The 15,090-nt window shown below is 40.7% G+C and overlaps 1 protein-coding gene across 1 annotated transcript; it reads left to right on the top strand.

Annotated features, from left to right (window-relative positions):
* Window positions 1-9,857: 9,857 nt before the first annotated feature.
* On the top strand, window positions 9,858-13,452 carry LOC133713134 (receptor-like protein kinase FERONIA). The gene has a single exon (XM_062139253.1). The coding sequence runs from the start codon at window positions 10,728-10,730 to the stop codon at window positions 13,191-13,193; it is 2,466 nt and encodes an 821-aa protein (XP_061995237.1). The 5' UTR covers window positions 9,858-10,727; the 3' UTR covers window positions 13,194-13,452.
* Window positions 13,453-15,090: the final 1,638 nt, after the last annotated feature.

Below are 15,090 nucleotides of genomic sequence, written 5' to 3'. Positions count from 1 at the left end.
TAAATTTGTTAGTATAAGAATTGTATGTTGGCATTCCCCTTATACAAAACTTGAGTGTTCTAGCTAAAAGTGTGTGAGTGATTTGATCTAAGCATTTGGATCAGTAACACATGACAATGACGCACTGACTCATACGTTTGTTGGGTGAGTTTCAGTCATCACATTGTGCAGAATTAATTATCAGGATTGTTAGCTGTCTTCAATCCTGAGGTCGTCAACTTTTGAAACACTTGTTAGTGGTCTGCATCAATTTCTGCATGCTTGAAAAGTTCTGATAAGTGCTATGCACTCTTCTCGTGCATCCATGTGTTTTCCTTCTTTACATGTCATAGGGTCAGGATTTGAGATATTGTGATAAGTGCTATGCACCTTTCTGTAAGCATCCATGTGGTTGATTTAATTAAGTCATAGTGCTGTGCACTCTGTTTTAATTAAGTCATAGTACTGTGCATTCTTTGTGTCTACATGATGCGCTCATATGCCTTCTTTTTCTTTTTTTTCTTTTACAGGCTGGTGTCCCTTCACGTGGACTTGCACATTGAGCGTTTAACAAAGTTCTTCTAAGCAGTCTGGGTGTATAAAAAGAATGCTTTGGTTCCATAAGTTGCATCGGTTTTGAGGTGTAGTGTCTGAGTTCAATGTTCAAGAGAATAAGTGAGTCATGAGTGTATTCTATTCTTAACATTCTCTTGTATTCAATACCGATGAGTTCAGTTGAGAAAATCAACTATGTTTGAGTTTTCAAGACCGATGTTGTCAAGACAAGTGGAGCACATTTAGAAGCTGTAGACAAATTACTGAGAGGTAGTTCAACTGGCTAAAAGAGTTTAGCTAGAGATAACCGAGTCCAGAGTTATCCGAGAGGTTGTAAGTGTACCTTGTATTTTGTTTACTATTTTATAGTGTGTGCTTAAGCACTTGGCCTGAGGCCCGCAGTTGTTTACCTCATTTTTGAGGGTTTTACTGCGTAAACATTTTTCCTGTGTTCTTTACTTTTCTGTTATTTATTCTTATGCTTGCATATGGTAAATGCTTTATACTGTGGTTTGGGATAGATAGGCTTTTCCAATCCCTCAACAACGTCCAGGAAAATTGATTACAAATAATTGTTAATTGCCTATTCACCCCCCCTCTAGGCCATTCTAGTACTTTCAAAATTGATGCCCACCAGTGTGTTCAATTGTTTCCAGTATTACTACTGCAATAATTAATATTGTGCTACTTGTTTGAATAACCATATGCTTTGTCAGAACTTTTCATTGTCACTAGAATAGTCTTCGAATTTCTAAACACTCGAAGATCATGTATGTTGTTGGAATGATTATTCATGGGGTGCGAAATGAAGTAATGGCATACCCCAAACAAAAGAAATGGAACAACTTATATAGGGCCTCAATGAGGCCTAAGATTTGTGACCTCAATCCTAGGTATCATGCCATGTCATCTACACACATTACATATTCGCCAAATCAATTCTTGAGTAAAAAGACCATCTTAAGCTCTGAGGAGCGTTTACTTATTATTTTGTTGCGGCAATTTAATTTGTAAACTTCTGTAATATATGACTCTGCGGAGCGAGTCCGTATTGATTAATGGGTTCAGGGCATCAATATGTACTTGGGTTAAAAAGAAAAGGTTTTCCAGGTATTTTGTATTGATGGCTGAACCATCATGCATGTATAATTATGAGATTATATATCGATTTTTATTTGTGTTAAAAATCAGGGGCGTGACACCTTTTGTTGTGGAATTGTGTATAAGGTTCGTGTTTGTTTTGGTAACTTCCATTTGTGGGATCAGTGTATTAACAAGAGTAACCAGAGTAACCCTTTCAAAATTTGCTTGCAAACCAAAGGAGTTGCAATATGCTTTTGAAACCTCGAGTGCAACAAAAGCCAAAAAACCCTATGAGCGAGAACCCTTCTCTCGCTTGCCTAACGCCGCTAGCGGCATATCTCAGCCATGGAAGCACTCGAGGCTTCCTCAACACCGAGCGCTCAGGCGCTTGATTCCAACGAAGCCCACCGTGACCGCGATAAAGGGTAGCACCCTGCGCTTATACCATCATTTCAACAGACGATCAGATGGATTTATTTTCTTTCACCGAAATCAAGCGAGCGTTGATCGCTATTTGGGTAGGGTTGTTAGCTCAAGGGATCTAATATGGCTCTAGGATCCGGGTCCTAGATGGTGGCTTCGCTGCTTCCTTGCAGCTCTGTCATTGATGGTGATGGTAGTGGTGTGAGGTTGTGCACACGTGAGGCTGACGACGAAGGATCTGCTCTGTGTCGTGATGGGGTTTGGTGGTCTGCTAGAGTGGTGGTTGACCGCGGCGCCATTAAGTGGGGCTACGTCGGAGATGCAAACGCGGTTAGTGCTGATGGCTGCGCGGAGATGGCGTGATTGGGTGCCAAACAGAAGTTGGGTGTCCAGATCAAATCTGGCTAAGGCTTTGGGCTGCTGTTGGGCCCAGATCAGAATCCATTCGATGGGCTTAACCTCTCCAGGGGGTGGATTTGGGACCCAGGAGATGCGATGATGTTCAAATATTCTCTTGTTTTCTTTATGCTGGGGATGCTGGTTTTACTTTCCGGTAGACTGTTCTTTTTTACATTCTATAAAGAGTCTCAGTATATTCACGCTGTGAGTACCACAATTGCGTGCCTTGGCGAGCAGTGCGTTTTAGGCTGGGACGAGTTTAGATTTGCTTGGTTGGCCGATTTCTTGCATGCCCAGATTGCAGATTCTGATGGTTTGATCTACAAATCTCAAGGTCGTGACAATAGTTATATTGTTGGTAATTATCTTGAGAAGGCTGAAGATTTACCTTCAGTTTTTGCTAGGTTTCCTATAAGTGTTTCAGAGCAGTGTTCTATTGTACATGGACAAGTTATTGGTGTAGTACACCTTCTAATTTGTTCTATTTTAGCTCTAGGGTTAAGTCTTTCTTGGCCTTTGTATGCTCCCTATTGAGATGCCCTCTTAAGCGATTTCCATCGCTAGTTCAATGAAATTTCCTTTCCTCAAAAAAAAAAAAAAAAACAAAGAGTAACCAAAGTAACCAAAGAACCATAGTAATAATCCACGAGGGATTAAAAAGGAAACGAGGCCTTAAGTGACCGAGTAACCAGAGAACCATAGTAACCATCCACGAGGGATTAAAAAAGGCAGCAAGGCCTTGAGTATGAGAGCAGCGCGAAGAGAAAGTGAAGTCGCCATTTGAACCTTGTAAAGAACGAACTATTCCTCTTGCTTCTTCTTGCTGCCTCCTCTCGTTGTTGTCCTCCCCCTTTTCTGCAGAGTGCAGAGGACCCTTTCGCAACATGCTTTGGTTATCGAGATGGAATGGATAGCACCAATTTTAATTTGAGTAGGAATCATCCTCTCTGTAAAGACCACACTGGCTTGTCTTTATCTCCCATTTAATTTCTCTATTATATAGAGTCTAGGACTGTTTTTGCAGACGAACTCGATGGCATCATACTCTCCTTCAATTATCTATTTTGTTTGGATTTTGAACACATAGTCATACACTCCTACATACTCGTTTGCCTTTAGTCTTCTCATAACCAAAGCAAACTATCACTGGCTTTATGAAGAAACCAAACAATAGTTAAATTGCACAAATTTTATTTGCAATCCAAACTCTTTTCTCCTAGAAGCCACGTGCTCCTTATATATCTTCTCTTTTTGTATTCACCCACATAACTTGTTGGGGTAAATTAATTTTTGTTTTATATATTCTTTTTGTGTCTCAACACTGGCACAGCTGGAACTCTAGAACCTTGGTGATGAAGATCTAGAATGTTGACTCGAAATTTAGAGACTTAGAATGTATTTTGTATTTAGGGATTATCTTGAAGTTCATGGTCTTAAAGCAGATTTATAAATTATAAAGTTCATCACTTTAATCCTAAACCAAATTATAAAGGGAAAAATTCATGAATAGTACCCAAAGTAAGGCCCACTACGAATTTCAGTATACAAATTTCCAAAACATAAACTTTGGTACATCAAATATTAAGCCCGACCCAATATACGTACACGACGTCAATGACGCCGTTAGTTTAGTGACAGCTGTCGTATTTTAAGGGGTAAAACGGTCTCTTCACATTTTTTTTACTATGAGCACCCATCTATCTCTCTTCTTTTGTTCTGGGCACCCAGCTCTCTCTCTCTCTCTCTCTCCCTCAATTGGAAATCTGAAGCAGGTTCCGGGATCCGATGCTACCATTGGCAGCGGACCGCTACTCGGCTACAACTCCTCCTCTCCAGAAGCTTCCTTCACTCTAACTCCACCACCAAACTCCAACTGATGCTCTTTCATTCCCTCTCTCCCCTCCTTCTCTCGCTTTCGGACTCTCCCGACCCGACCCGCCATGGCCATGGCCGTGGCCTCCGCCTGTTGGACTCTCCCCTTGTGATTCAGACATCTATAGGACTGCAAGTAACCCAAGGATTGTAAGAGTCAAATAGTTATGCAAAACAGTATGAATTCAAAGACCCTTCATACTAACAGAACCAATTCCTACTCCATTTCATGGTTAATTTCTACCTACTAGAATCCAACCTATCATCTATAAACTACCATAACTGAAACTTAATCCAAACTTTCTAGTAAGAAAAAACCAATATTCTGAAGAAAAAAAAAAAAAAAAAAGTCATATGAACTGAAAACCAGCTCGAAGAATCATAATTTCATAAAAAAAAATCAATAATTTAACAAAGATAAAGCATTAAACATGCCAAACTAAGCATCACCAAAACAATTAGAGCACCAATTCAATTCAGACCTAATAATCCCAACTCAATTGAATCCCAAAAACGGGTAGCGGAAATTGAAATTCGCACCGAAAAAGCGAACACGAATCGAAAACCAACAGAGAGAGAGAGACGATGACGAGTTTTGATCCCCCTTTTGGGCCTTCTCGGTGATCGAAGTCACGCCGCAGTAGCAGCAGCACCTCGTCATCGAGCCCTCGCCGTCCAGATCCTCCACCGACTCCGACGTCGCCTCGTCCTCACTGTTCGTCTCCTGCTCCGCCGACACATCTGATCGCACTGATCCTTCGTTTGCTTCTCCCAACGCCAATCAGGTCCTCCCCGCCTCGTCTTCACTGTTCGTCAGCTCAGGTACTCTCTCTCTCTCTCTCTCCTCTCTGTTTTGCCCTTCACCATTCTCACGGCTCTGCTCTCCTCAAAGTGGTTCGGAACAGAAGAGAGAGGAAATATGTTGACAAACGAAAAACCAATTTTGCCCTTCATTATGTGCGTAATGGCACGACGTCTGACGGAGTCATTGACGTCGTGTACGTATATTGGGTCGGGCTTAATATTTGATGTACCAAAGTTTATGTTTTGGAAATTTGTGTACTGAAATTCGTAGTGGGTCTTACTTCGGGTACTATTCATGATTTTTTCCCAATTATAAATATCTATTCTTAACTTTTGATGGATTTGTTGTTCCCATATTTGCAAGGCCTTATTTTAGTCTAGCCTCAAATGTATGATGAAAGAATAAAATTACTTGTTCTGATATAAATAGTGTTTTCAAATTTCAGAATTTAACATGTCACAGTGCATCCCTGTGTATGTCACAGATAATGCCTAGAGACGAACACTTCTGAATTTCAAAAGATACACATAACCTTACATTCTATCAAAATCATTCAGTGAATAAAAACACCTGCTTTGCTATAAATAGAGTTTTCAAAGTCAGAATTTAACATGTCACAACGCATGTCAAAGTTCATGTCCTCGGCAACGGTGCTATTGACTTGAATCATAAACTCTCTCAAGCGTACAAATCGTGTCAAGTAAGAAAAGTATTTGGACATTAGTTTAACGTACCTCAGGGATTAGGTGTTAGACCTAACTGAGGTAATTGGCTCTAGGACAACTCGAATGCATGCAATAAAAATATAGAACAAAATAAAAACTATAAACAATCAAGGCACCAAGCCTTGGCAATGCTCGGCTTAGCTCACGTGCACCAAATCTATTCAAAGCCACTAACTTCTACCCTCAAGGTGACTATACAAAAAGGAGTCGATGATTTTAATGATTGAGAGTTGATTTGAACTTAACAAAAAGTAATGAAATGTAAAGCGGTAAATATAAATGCAAAGAAGTTAATAAAAGTGTAAACAATATGAATGAGAATGTCGGGCGCTAGGGAGGCTCCTTCATCCAAATCTCATGTATCAGAAGCTAATCTAATGTAGATGCAAATTTCATACTTTGGTGGTAGTCGTATCCAAGGCGGTTCAAGGCTCAAGGAATGAAATTCCCTTTAATGGTTGTAGGAACTCACTTGACATGAATTAGAGCCATTTCAAGGGTCATTAACTCACATCAAGAGGCCTAGAGATCGAGGAATTAGATTACTAAGCGATTCGTCCGCGCAATCACGCAATGGGTGTAAATCACCATGCTTATAACTCCTCGAATACGAAATTGAGGGTTTCTAGCTTAGGAATTAGGGGGGGTCAAGCCTCTAACTCCGTCCTAGACATGCTCAAAATTCCATGACGGCTTTGATAGTCTAATACCACGAAAGTTGATGAAGAAAAACAAAGAAAATGTAGAGAAAGTGTAGCTGCATAACTGTATTTTGGTAAACCTGATTCTGATGATGATCATACAATTGAGATCTAGCTTATATAGGTAGTGAAAATTCTTGTGTTCAGTAGATTTACACTCTCCTGTACTATGTAAACTGGATCTCAGTTGTATATATGATGATCATCAAAACAAGAAATACCAAAAATATAGTGACGCTTTCTTTGCATTTTCTTCATCAACTTTCTCTGGTGACTTAGAGTGCTAAAATAGTCAAGCTCATAGCTATTAGTTCACTCGATTTTAATGCAGTCTAGTGTATGAATTATATTCAAAAGCTAAAAATCAGACATAACTCACTTCATTTCAAGTCAAAGCCTTATCATTGAATGTAAGTTATGTAACCTAACGAGTTTATGAATTTATTACAAGGCATGCAGTTATTCCATTTCTTTTGTTTGGGGTATGTCATTATTCATTTTGCACCCCTTGAATCCTTCTAATAGCATACATGATCTTCGAGTGCTTAGAAATTCAAAGACTATTCTAGTGACAATGAAAAGTTCTCATTATTCAAATGAGTAGCACGATATTAATTATTGCAGTAGTAATACTGGAAACAATTGAGCACACTAGTGGGCATCCATTTACATTTCCAACATAATGAAATTGCCCATTATCGTACACATTAAGGACTCCCGCATCGAAAATTCTGCAATGCTCCGAGTATGGGTTGCTCCGGCACGTCAGCACTATTTCTAACCATCAGTTTTTGTGCAGTACTTGTGGCATAATCCTAGCCACTTACTCAAGCAAACCGGAAACCTGCAAAGAATTTTTAAAACTTTAGGAAGAAACGAGGGTCCCACTAGAGTTTTGCAAGTGGGTTGCACGACCTGCATCTGTGAAAAACATTAACTTGATAATTTTCTTTACCCAGCGACTCAAAAGTCACAGTTTTACTACCAAAGTTATTTACAATAATTTTTTTTTTACAGCCTAACACTTTTCCATTGACAGTCAAAATGTTTTGGCTAAGATTCCACATATCTACGGATCTAACCAACACGCGGTCCGTGTAATTATTTCCTTTCCTTTTTTCGATAAAGAAGTAAACATACCCTCAATTAAAAAAATTATATAAAAAAAGTAAACATACCAATTTTCTTTTTTCTAACAGCTTCAAAATAAAGAACATTTCTTCTCAATAAACCACATTCCCTATCTTGAATTTCGGGGTTCGCCAATAAACACTACAAAGAATAAAAACTTTACTTTTGTAAATTTTTAATGACTCATACAACATTTTTAATTATTTCTGTTTTATTTATAGTTTTTCAAGAAAAATCAAATTATGATAAGATAATGAATTCAATATGTTTTTTGAATAAACTGAATTCAATATGTTTACAAAGATAGAATTCGGTCACACAAGAGTGTGTGTTTAATTAGGGTTCAATTATAAAGTTAAAGACAATATTTACCTTTAAATCATAATCCGGATCATAATAATTTTTTTTTTTGTCAAATTGAAATTTAAGGCATAATCTGGATCATGCGAAAAGGTGGATGAAAACAAAATTGTGTAAAAGTAAAATTGAGATTGGAATTTTTTTTTGAATCAATCCATCAATGATTGTATTACGCAAGCCAGAAAGGCCATTACATACCCCTCCGCTACCATTCAAAGATAGGCAAGAGGTTGTGGAGGTAACACATGGTACATAGTGCTAGACCATTCATTTGACATTCGGTGCTCACTTATTAAAGTAAGCCTATTAACTACGCTAATTAGGACATAGTAATAGGCATAGCTCATAACAAAACTAAACTTTCTCCTTGCCCTTCGGGCTAGGAGATTTCTTCGAGTACAAGAAACTCAAGACTTCCTCCGCAGGGACCTTTTTATTAGATGGTTTTTTGTTTTTTGCTCCAAGGGGTCGACCCCTTTTCTTCTTGTTACTGTTGTTCTCCATTTGGGCGGCTTCACAGGATATTATTGCAAGAGGCAGCATCCCCTCTTTTGGAACCAACTTGCCTCCCGGAGTCTCAATGAGTCCCAGAGATTTGGCCATAATCTTGGACGAAAACTCAGGGACCTTGACTTTCTTGGGTGCTGCCTCATGTTCCCTGTTTCTTTGTAGCTCTTCAAAGAAGAACTTTAGCTTTTTTGGAGATGTGAATGGGGAGGCAGGTCTGCTCCTCTTCTCAGTACGCTCACTGTCCACTGGTACCAGTGCCAATGTCTGATTGGCATCCTCATCCTCTTGTGTCATATTCTGTCGCAGTTGTGCATGCTTGATGACAATAGGCCGACGCCCTCTAGGGTTGTCCATGTTACCAAATAGGTTTCTGGCAACCGGAGGCATATGCAGTTGGGATCCCTGAAACTTAAACATCCCATGAGTAAAAAAATGTTCCTTGAAGCCAGTAAAAGGGCTCACCAGATCCAAGCGTGGAGGAGCAGCAGTGGAGGGATCAGTTTTTGGTGAAGTAGCCACCAAGCAACGCCCATTGGCATGGAAGATCAGATTGCAGTTGCGACACCTTCCAATTAAGTTCTCAAAGAAGAAGGCTATTTCTTCAACCACACCCGGTGCCAACTTGAGGGTCTTCTTCAGAATGAATGGTTTGGTGATCTCATGGGCGACATGCACTCGAATTTTGCCCGAAGTATCAAACAGTTTCTGATCTAGTTCCAGAAAACGACCTGCAATGGACGCTACATTGATAATCGTTTCCTTAACCTCCAAAGCCGGTGGGATGTTCGTGATCTTCACCCAGAAGAATAGGGTTTCCATCTTGACGGCCTGGATCGATGACAATCCGTCATAGTCCTGCAAAAGCACCGGTGCCTTATTGAAATACCACGGGCCACCCTTGAGCACCTTGTTCTTATCCTTCCTGAGATCGAAGGAGATCACAAAACGATTCTGAGGTCGGTCCTGGATCTTAAAACCTTTCTCCAACACCCAGACGCGTCGGAAATATCGCTGCAGGTCAGCACCACCGAATGGTCTTGCCGTCAGGGGACGCGCTAACAGATATGCCTGGGATCCTCTTCTCACCCCAGCTCCTGCCATGTGAGAAAGGTCTACCACGTCGCTGCCGGCAATGGCTAGAGACGTAGCAAAGCTGACGGTGACGTCGTCAATGGTTGACATGATCGGCCGAGGTCGAAATCGTAGCAGAATGATTTAGGGTTTTTAGAGAGCGGCAGCGTTCGCCTTAGGGTTTCTCATTAGGAGTGTGTAATTGAGATTGGAATTGGTCTCCTCATTTCATTTCATAGTCCCTTTATATAGGGAGAGAATTACAACGGAAATATCAATTACAATGATGACATTAACTACTGATTGGTCCTTGATCCATGCTGATTGATGGTGATTGCTAATTACTTGATTCCCTCTCCGTCAATCACTTTGACGAAGGCACATAATGTGTTTTTCCTTTAATACTCCCCCTTGTGCCAAGTCAAAGATGAAATGGTGCATGAGTTGTTGCCTCACTAAAAACCTTGCCAAGTAACAATAAAAACCCTGTGGGACAAAAAATACACCTTGGTCGAAGGAAAAGAGCACAACGCACCTTTTACATTAATTTGAGGATGACATGTGTGTGTGTTAGACTCCCCCTAATGTCTACACCTCCCCCTGACCCTTACATTAATCAAGGGAGCTTGGAAAGTCTTCACATTCCTATGCTTTTCACATGTTTCTCAAATATGGCCTTAGGCAATGATTTGGTGAACAAATCTGCCACATTCTCCTCAGACCTTACTTGATTCACTTGAATCTTGAGGAGGGCCTGTTGTTGCTGATTGTAGAAAAACTTTGGTGATATGTGTTTTGTATTATCACCCTTGATATGCCCTAGCTTCATCTGTTCGATGCAAGCTGCATTATCTTTATTAATGCAAGTTGACTTATTGAGATGCTCACGAGTTTAAGACCGAAATTGAGATGCTCTCCCACATGGGTAGCTTAATTATCCTCCTTCAACCATCAACTGTCCAAAGTCCAAAATCCAAAATTTGAATCAGAAATACTCATGTGAGGTTAATTATCCTCCCACATGGGTAGCTTACATATCCTCCTTCAACCATCAACTGTCCAAAGTCCAAAATTTGAATCAGAAAATTACCCTCTCATCTTTGTCTACCTACAATGAAACCAATCATCAGTCCTCTCTACCTCTACTTGTTCCTCCACATCCTCACTCTCTTCGTCACCGGTCAGTCGCCACCATACATCCCGGTCGAAAATATCACCCTTGCCTGTGGCAATTCCGGCCAACTAACCTCCAATGACAACAGAAAGTGGAGTGGAGATATCGACTCAAAATTCACCCCAATTGGTAACGCATCCGAATCCATAAATGCACCGCGGTCGCACACCGGTAGCCGAGTCCCTTACTCCAAAGCTCGGCTCTCTCGCTCCAACTTCACTTACACAATTCCCCTCTCTCCAGGCCAAAAATTCATCTGCTTGCATTTCAATCCGGATACATACACCCCGCACTTCCAACGCCCCAACTCCCTCTTCGCCGTCACCGCCGGCGGCTTCACTCTTCTCAAAGACTTCAACGCCTCCTTCACCGCCGACGCTTTCGGCGAGTCCCCGCTGGTCAGAGAATTCTGTGTAAACATCGAGACAGGACGGAGACTCGAGATCACCTTCACACCAAGCAGAGATGCGTACGCTTTCATCAACGGAATCGAAATCGTGTCCATGCCCACCGGTCTTTACAATACTTCTTCAGCTAACATGGTGGACGCCAATGCAGGCTCATTTGCGATCGGAAACAAAACAGCTCTGGAGATGGTGTACCGACTCAACGTCGGCGGAGGCCCCATCTGGCCGAACGCAGACACTGGCATGTACCTGACTTGGGAAACTGCCGACGATATTTATTTGGATAATGTAAGTAAAAAACTCAGCGTGCTACAAAACGATACAATCGAGCTCAACTTCGTCGAAGTTCCAGAATACTCTGCTCCAAAACCAGTTTACACAACAGGTCGGTCAATGGGTTGGGACGTAACCACCGGCAATAACCTCACATGGGTATTTCCCTTAGATCCCAACTTTTATTACCTGGTGAGACTCCATTTCTGTGGGATTCGAAACAGAGAGCGATGGTTTCAAATCTACTTGGCCAATCAAACCGCAGATGTCATCCGTTGGAGTGGAGGAGATGGGATTCCAGTTTACAAAGACTACGTTGTGGGCATGTTCATGCCTCCGGTCGGAAGCCAGAAAAAAGTTGACTTATTTCTCGCGCTTTCACCGCTCCCGATTGGGTATGCTGACAGCAATGCCATGTTGAACGGGCTGGAAATCTTCAAGCTCAGTGACTCGAGTGGGAATTTCGCCGGACCCAACCCCAATCCACCACAACTGCAGCCCACGTCACAAAAACTAGATGATACTGAAAATAAGAAGTCGAGTCCCATGGTTGCTATCGTTGCCGGTGTAGTTGCCGTCTTCATTACGCTCTCTGTTCTCATATTCTTGGTTTCGAGGCGACGATGGAAATTAAAGGACTCTGGGTCTGGCTCTAGGCAAACAATGAACCCGGGGCAATTTATGCCTACTAATTTGTGTCGTTACTTTCCGCTGGAAGAGATCACAGCCGCCACCAAAAACTTCAATGATACATTCATTATTGGAGCTGGAGGATTTGGCAACGTATACAAAGGATGCACTGATGGTGGAGCCACTCCAGTTGCCATAAAACGACTGAAACCAGGGTCATCGCAGGGTGCCCACGAGTTTAAGACCGAAATTGAGATGCTCTCCCAACTCCGTCATCGCCATTTGGTTTCATTAATTGGATATTGTGTTGATAAGGGCGAGATGATCTTAGTGTATGATTACATGGCACACGGAACCCTCCGTGACCATCTCTACCACACCGACAACCCGCCTCTTCCCTGGGAGAAGCGACTTCAGATTTGCGTAGGCACCGCTCGAGGGTTGCAATACCTTCATAATGGTGCAAAGGGCACCATCATTAACCGAGATGTGAAGAGCACAAACATATTATTGGATGACAAATGGGTGGCCAAAGTTTCAGATTTTGGGCTGTCTAAGGGCACGACTAACATGTCCGAAACCCACATCAGCACAATGGTGAAAGGCAGTTTTGGGTATCTGGACCCGGAATACTACCGCCGACAACGTCTGACTGAGAAGTCAGACGTGTACTCACTTGGTGTAGTGTTGTTTGAGGTATTGTGTGCAAGGCCAGCAGTGATTCAGACAGAAGAGCTGAAGCAAGTGAGCCTGGCTGAGTGGGCCAAGATCTGTCATCAGAATGGGGACCTTGATCAAATCATTGATCCAAGTTTGAGAGGTAAGATTTCAGCTGACTGCCTGAATAAGTTCACTGAGGTAGCTATCAGTTGCATGCATGATGATGGGACCGAACGACCATCCATGAATGATGTTGTAAAGGAGCTTGAGCTTGCATTGCTGCTTCAGCAGAGTGCAGAAGGGAATACCAAATGCACTGATAGGAATGTTGAAACTGAAACAAGCAGTAGTGACCACAGTTGTGCCACCAACGATTCCGTCAAATGTATATCTGCGACAATCTTCTCTGAGATTAACAACCCAAGTGGGAGATGAGCATCATTTCAAAGAAATAAAAGCAATCTGAACAGAATCATGAACCGGTAAGTATATTACATTATATATTTTTACTGGATTGTATGGAAAACCAATAGAATGCAATATATTTGCTGTGCCAATTTCAAATCACACTGCAGTACATGACTACATTGTATATACTTATGGTATTCCTAGCATTACTTATAACCAATATTGTAATATATATTTTATGAAGCTTTATATTGTCAAATGTAACAGAAGACTTTGCTGATGATATAAGAAATTCGGTCATCATTTGGAAAGCGAAGAAGGATAACACAATTGTAATAGCAAGTCTCGTATTTACTATATACTAATTACTAAACATCAGTTAAGAGCATCAGCAGTGGGGACCCAAATTTGGGTCCAAAACCAAAATTTGAGTCCAAAACCAAAGAAATCATGCTGCAATGGGTCGGAATAATTTAGACCCAAATCCATCGGAGACCCAAATTGTGGAGCTAATTTGATCCAAGGAAGGACCCAAAAAAATTTGGACCCAAATTTGGTGGGACCCACCACGTGGGTGCTGATGCATGCAAGTGGGCGTGCAAAGTGGGAATAAATCAGAAATGGAGTGGGTCCCGCTTGTTTAAAAAACCAACGGCTCTTTGGTTTTGAAACTGATGGTCATGATTGAATTATTAATTCAATCTGACGGTCAGAAATTAATTGATTAAAAATTTGTTTTAATACTTTTTTTTTTTTTAGAAACGTAAAATTTTTGTCAAAATTGATAAAATTGCTGTTTTTCAACGGCTTTGTCATGAAATTTTTTTATTTTGAATTTTAATGAATTTTATGTTTAATGTTTGATGATTAACTTTTATTTATACTAATTTGTGTGACATTTTTTTATCTTAATTTAAGATATGTATATATATATACACACACATATATTAAAACAAACATAAAATAGAAGACTCAAATATGAATGTGTTCCACAGTGGAAGGATTTGTGTTTTGGACCCAAATTTGAGTCTAAAAATATGAGTCCAAAATATAGGTCCAAAAATAAGTCCTGCACCACTGTAGCACCCAATAAAAGTAAGTCTTTTTGTACACTATTCAGATGGACTCAAATCACTATTCCAGCTTATTTGGACCCAAATTTGAGTCCAAAAAATGAGTCCCCACTGCTGATGCTCTTAACTAGGGTGCATTTGGAGTACGCCGGCGTATGCTACACCGAAGTGAGGCCCAAATGCGTGGGTCGTTCCTATCCACAAGTTTTCAAGGAGAAGGGCAGTGATGTAATTCCCCAAATAACGACTGTTATTAGTAAAAAATCTTCATTACGGTAATACTTTCCTCGCTCTCTATGGATAACATCGACCTCATTACCTTGGAAAGCATCAACTTTCTTTACTATAGCTATAGATGTTACTGCCAAGTTTCGAATTCCAATACTGTATTTCCATTGAACCGGTTTCTTCCCATTTGATTAACAATTTCTTGTCATTCTTAATCTGCCTGATATGATCAAGATGTATAGAAGCCAATTACCAATTTTTCCTAATCAAGATGGTGAGTCAAAATTCATGACGATGGTCAAAGTATCTTATGACAGCGAAGAAAGGAGCCACTGTGAAAAGGTGTTTCGGCGGTGGCTGAAACCACTCCAAATACCAATTCTTCCAAACTTTAACCAAATTTGAAAACCAATCAATGCAAGACGTAGAGCACGATGAGAGGATCGTTTCTAATAAACTCTTGTAAAATTCTATGCTAAAGCTTGATAGGAAGGAAATAGATTTCATAATGCAGCAACAACCTCAATACTATGTATTCAATAGCTACAATCAATTGCATAGTAATTATGCCAAGAACAAGTAGAAGAACACTTCCAGGTGCATTTCGAGAGCATACTGGTAAT

Source organism: Rosa rugosa, chromosome 5 (genome assembly GCF_958449725.1).
Source record: "Rosa rugosa chromosome 5, drRosRugo1.1, whole genome shotgun sequence".
Classification (NCBI taxonomy): Eukaryota; Viridiplantae; Streptophyta; class Magnoliopsida; order Rosales; family Rosaceae; genus Rosa; species Rosa rugosa.
The sequence above is the reverse complement of the archived record's forward strand: the minus strand, read 5'-3'. Positions and strand labels throughout refer to the sequence as shown.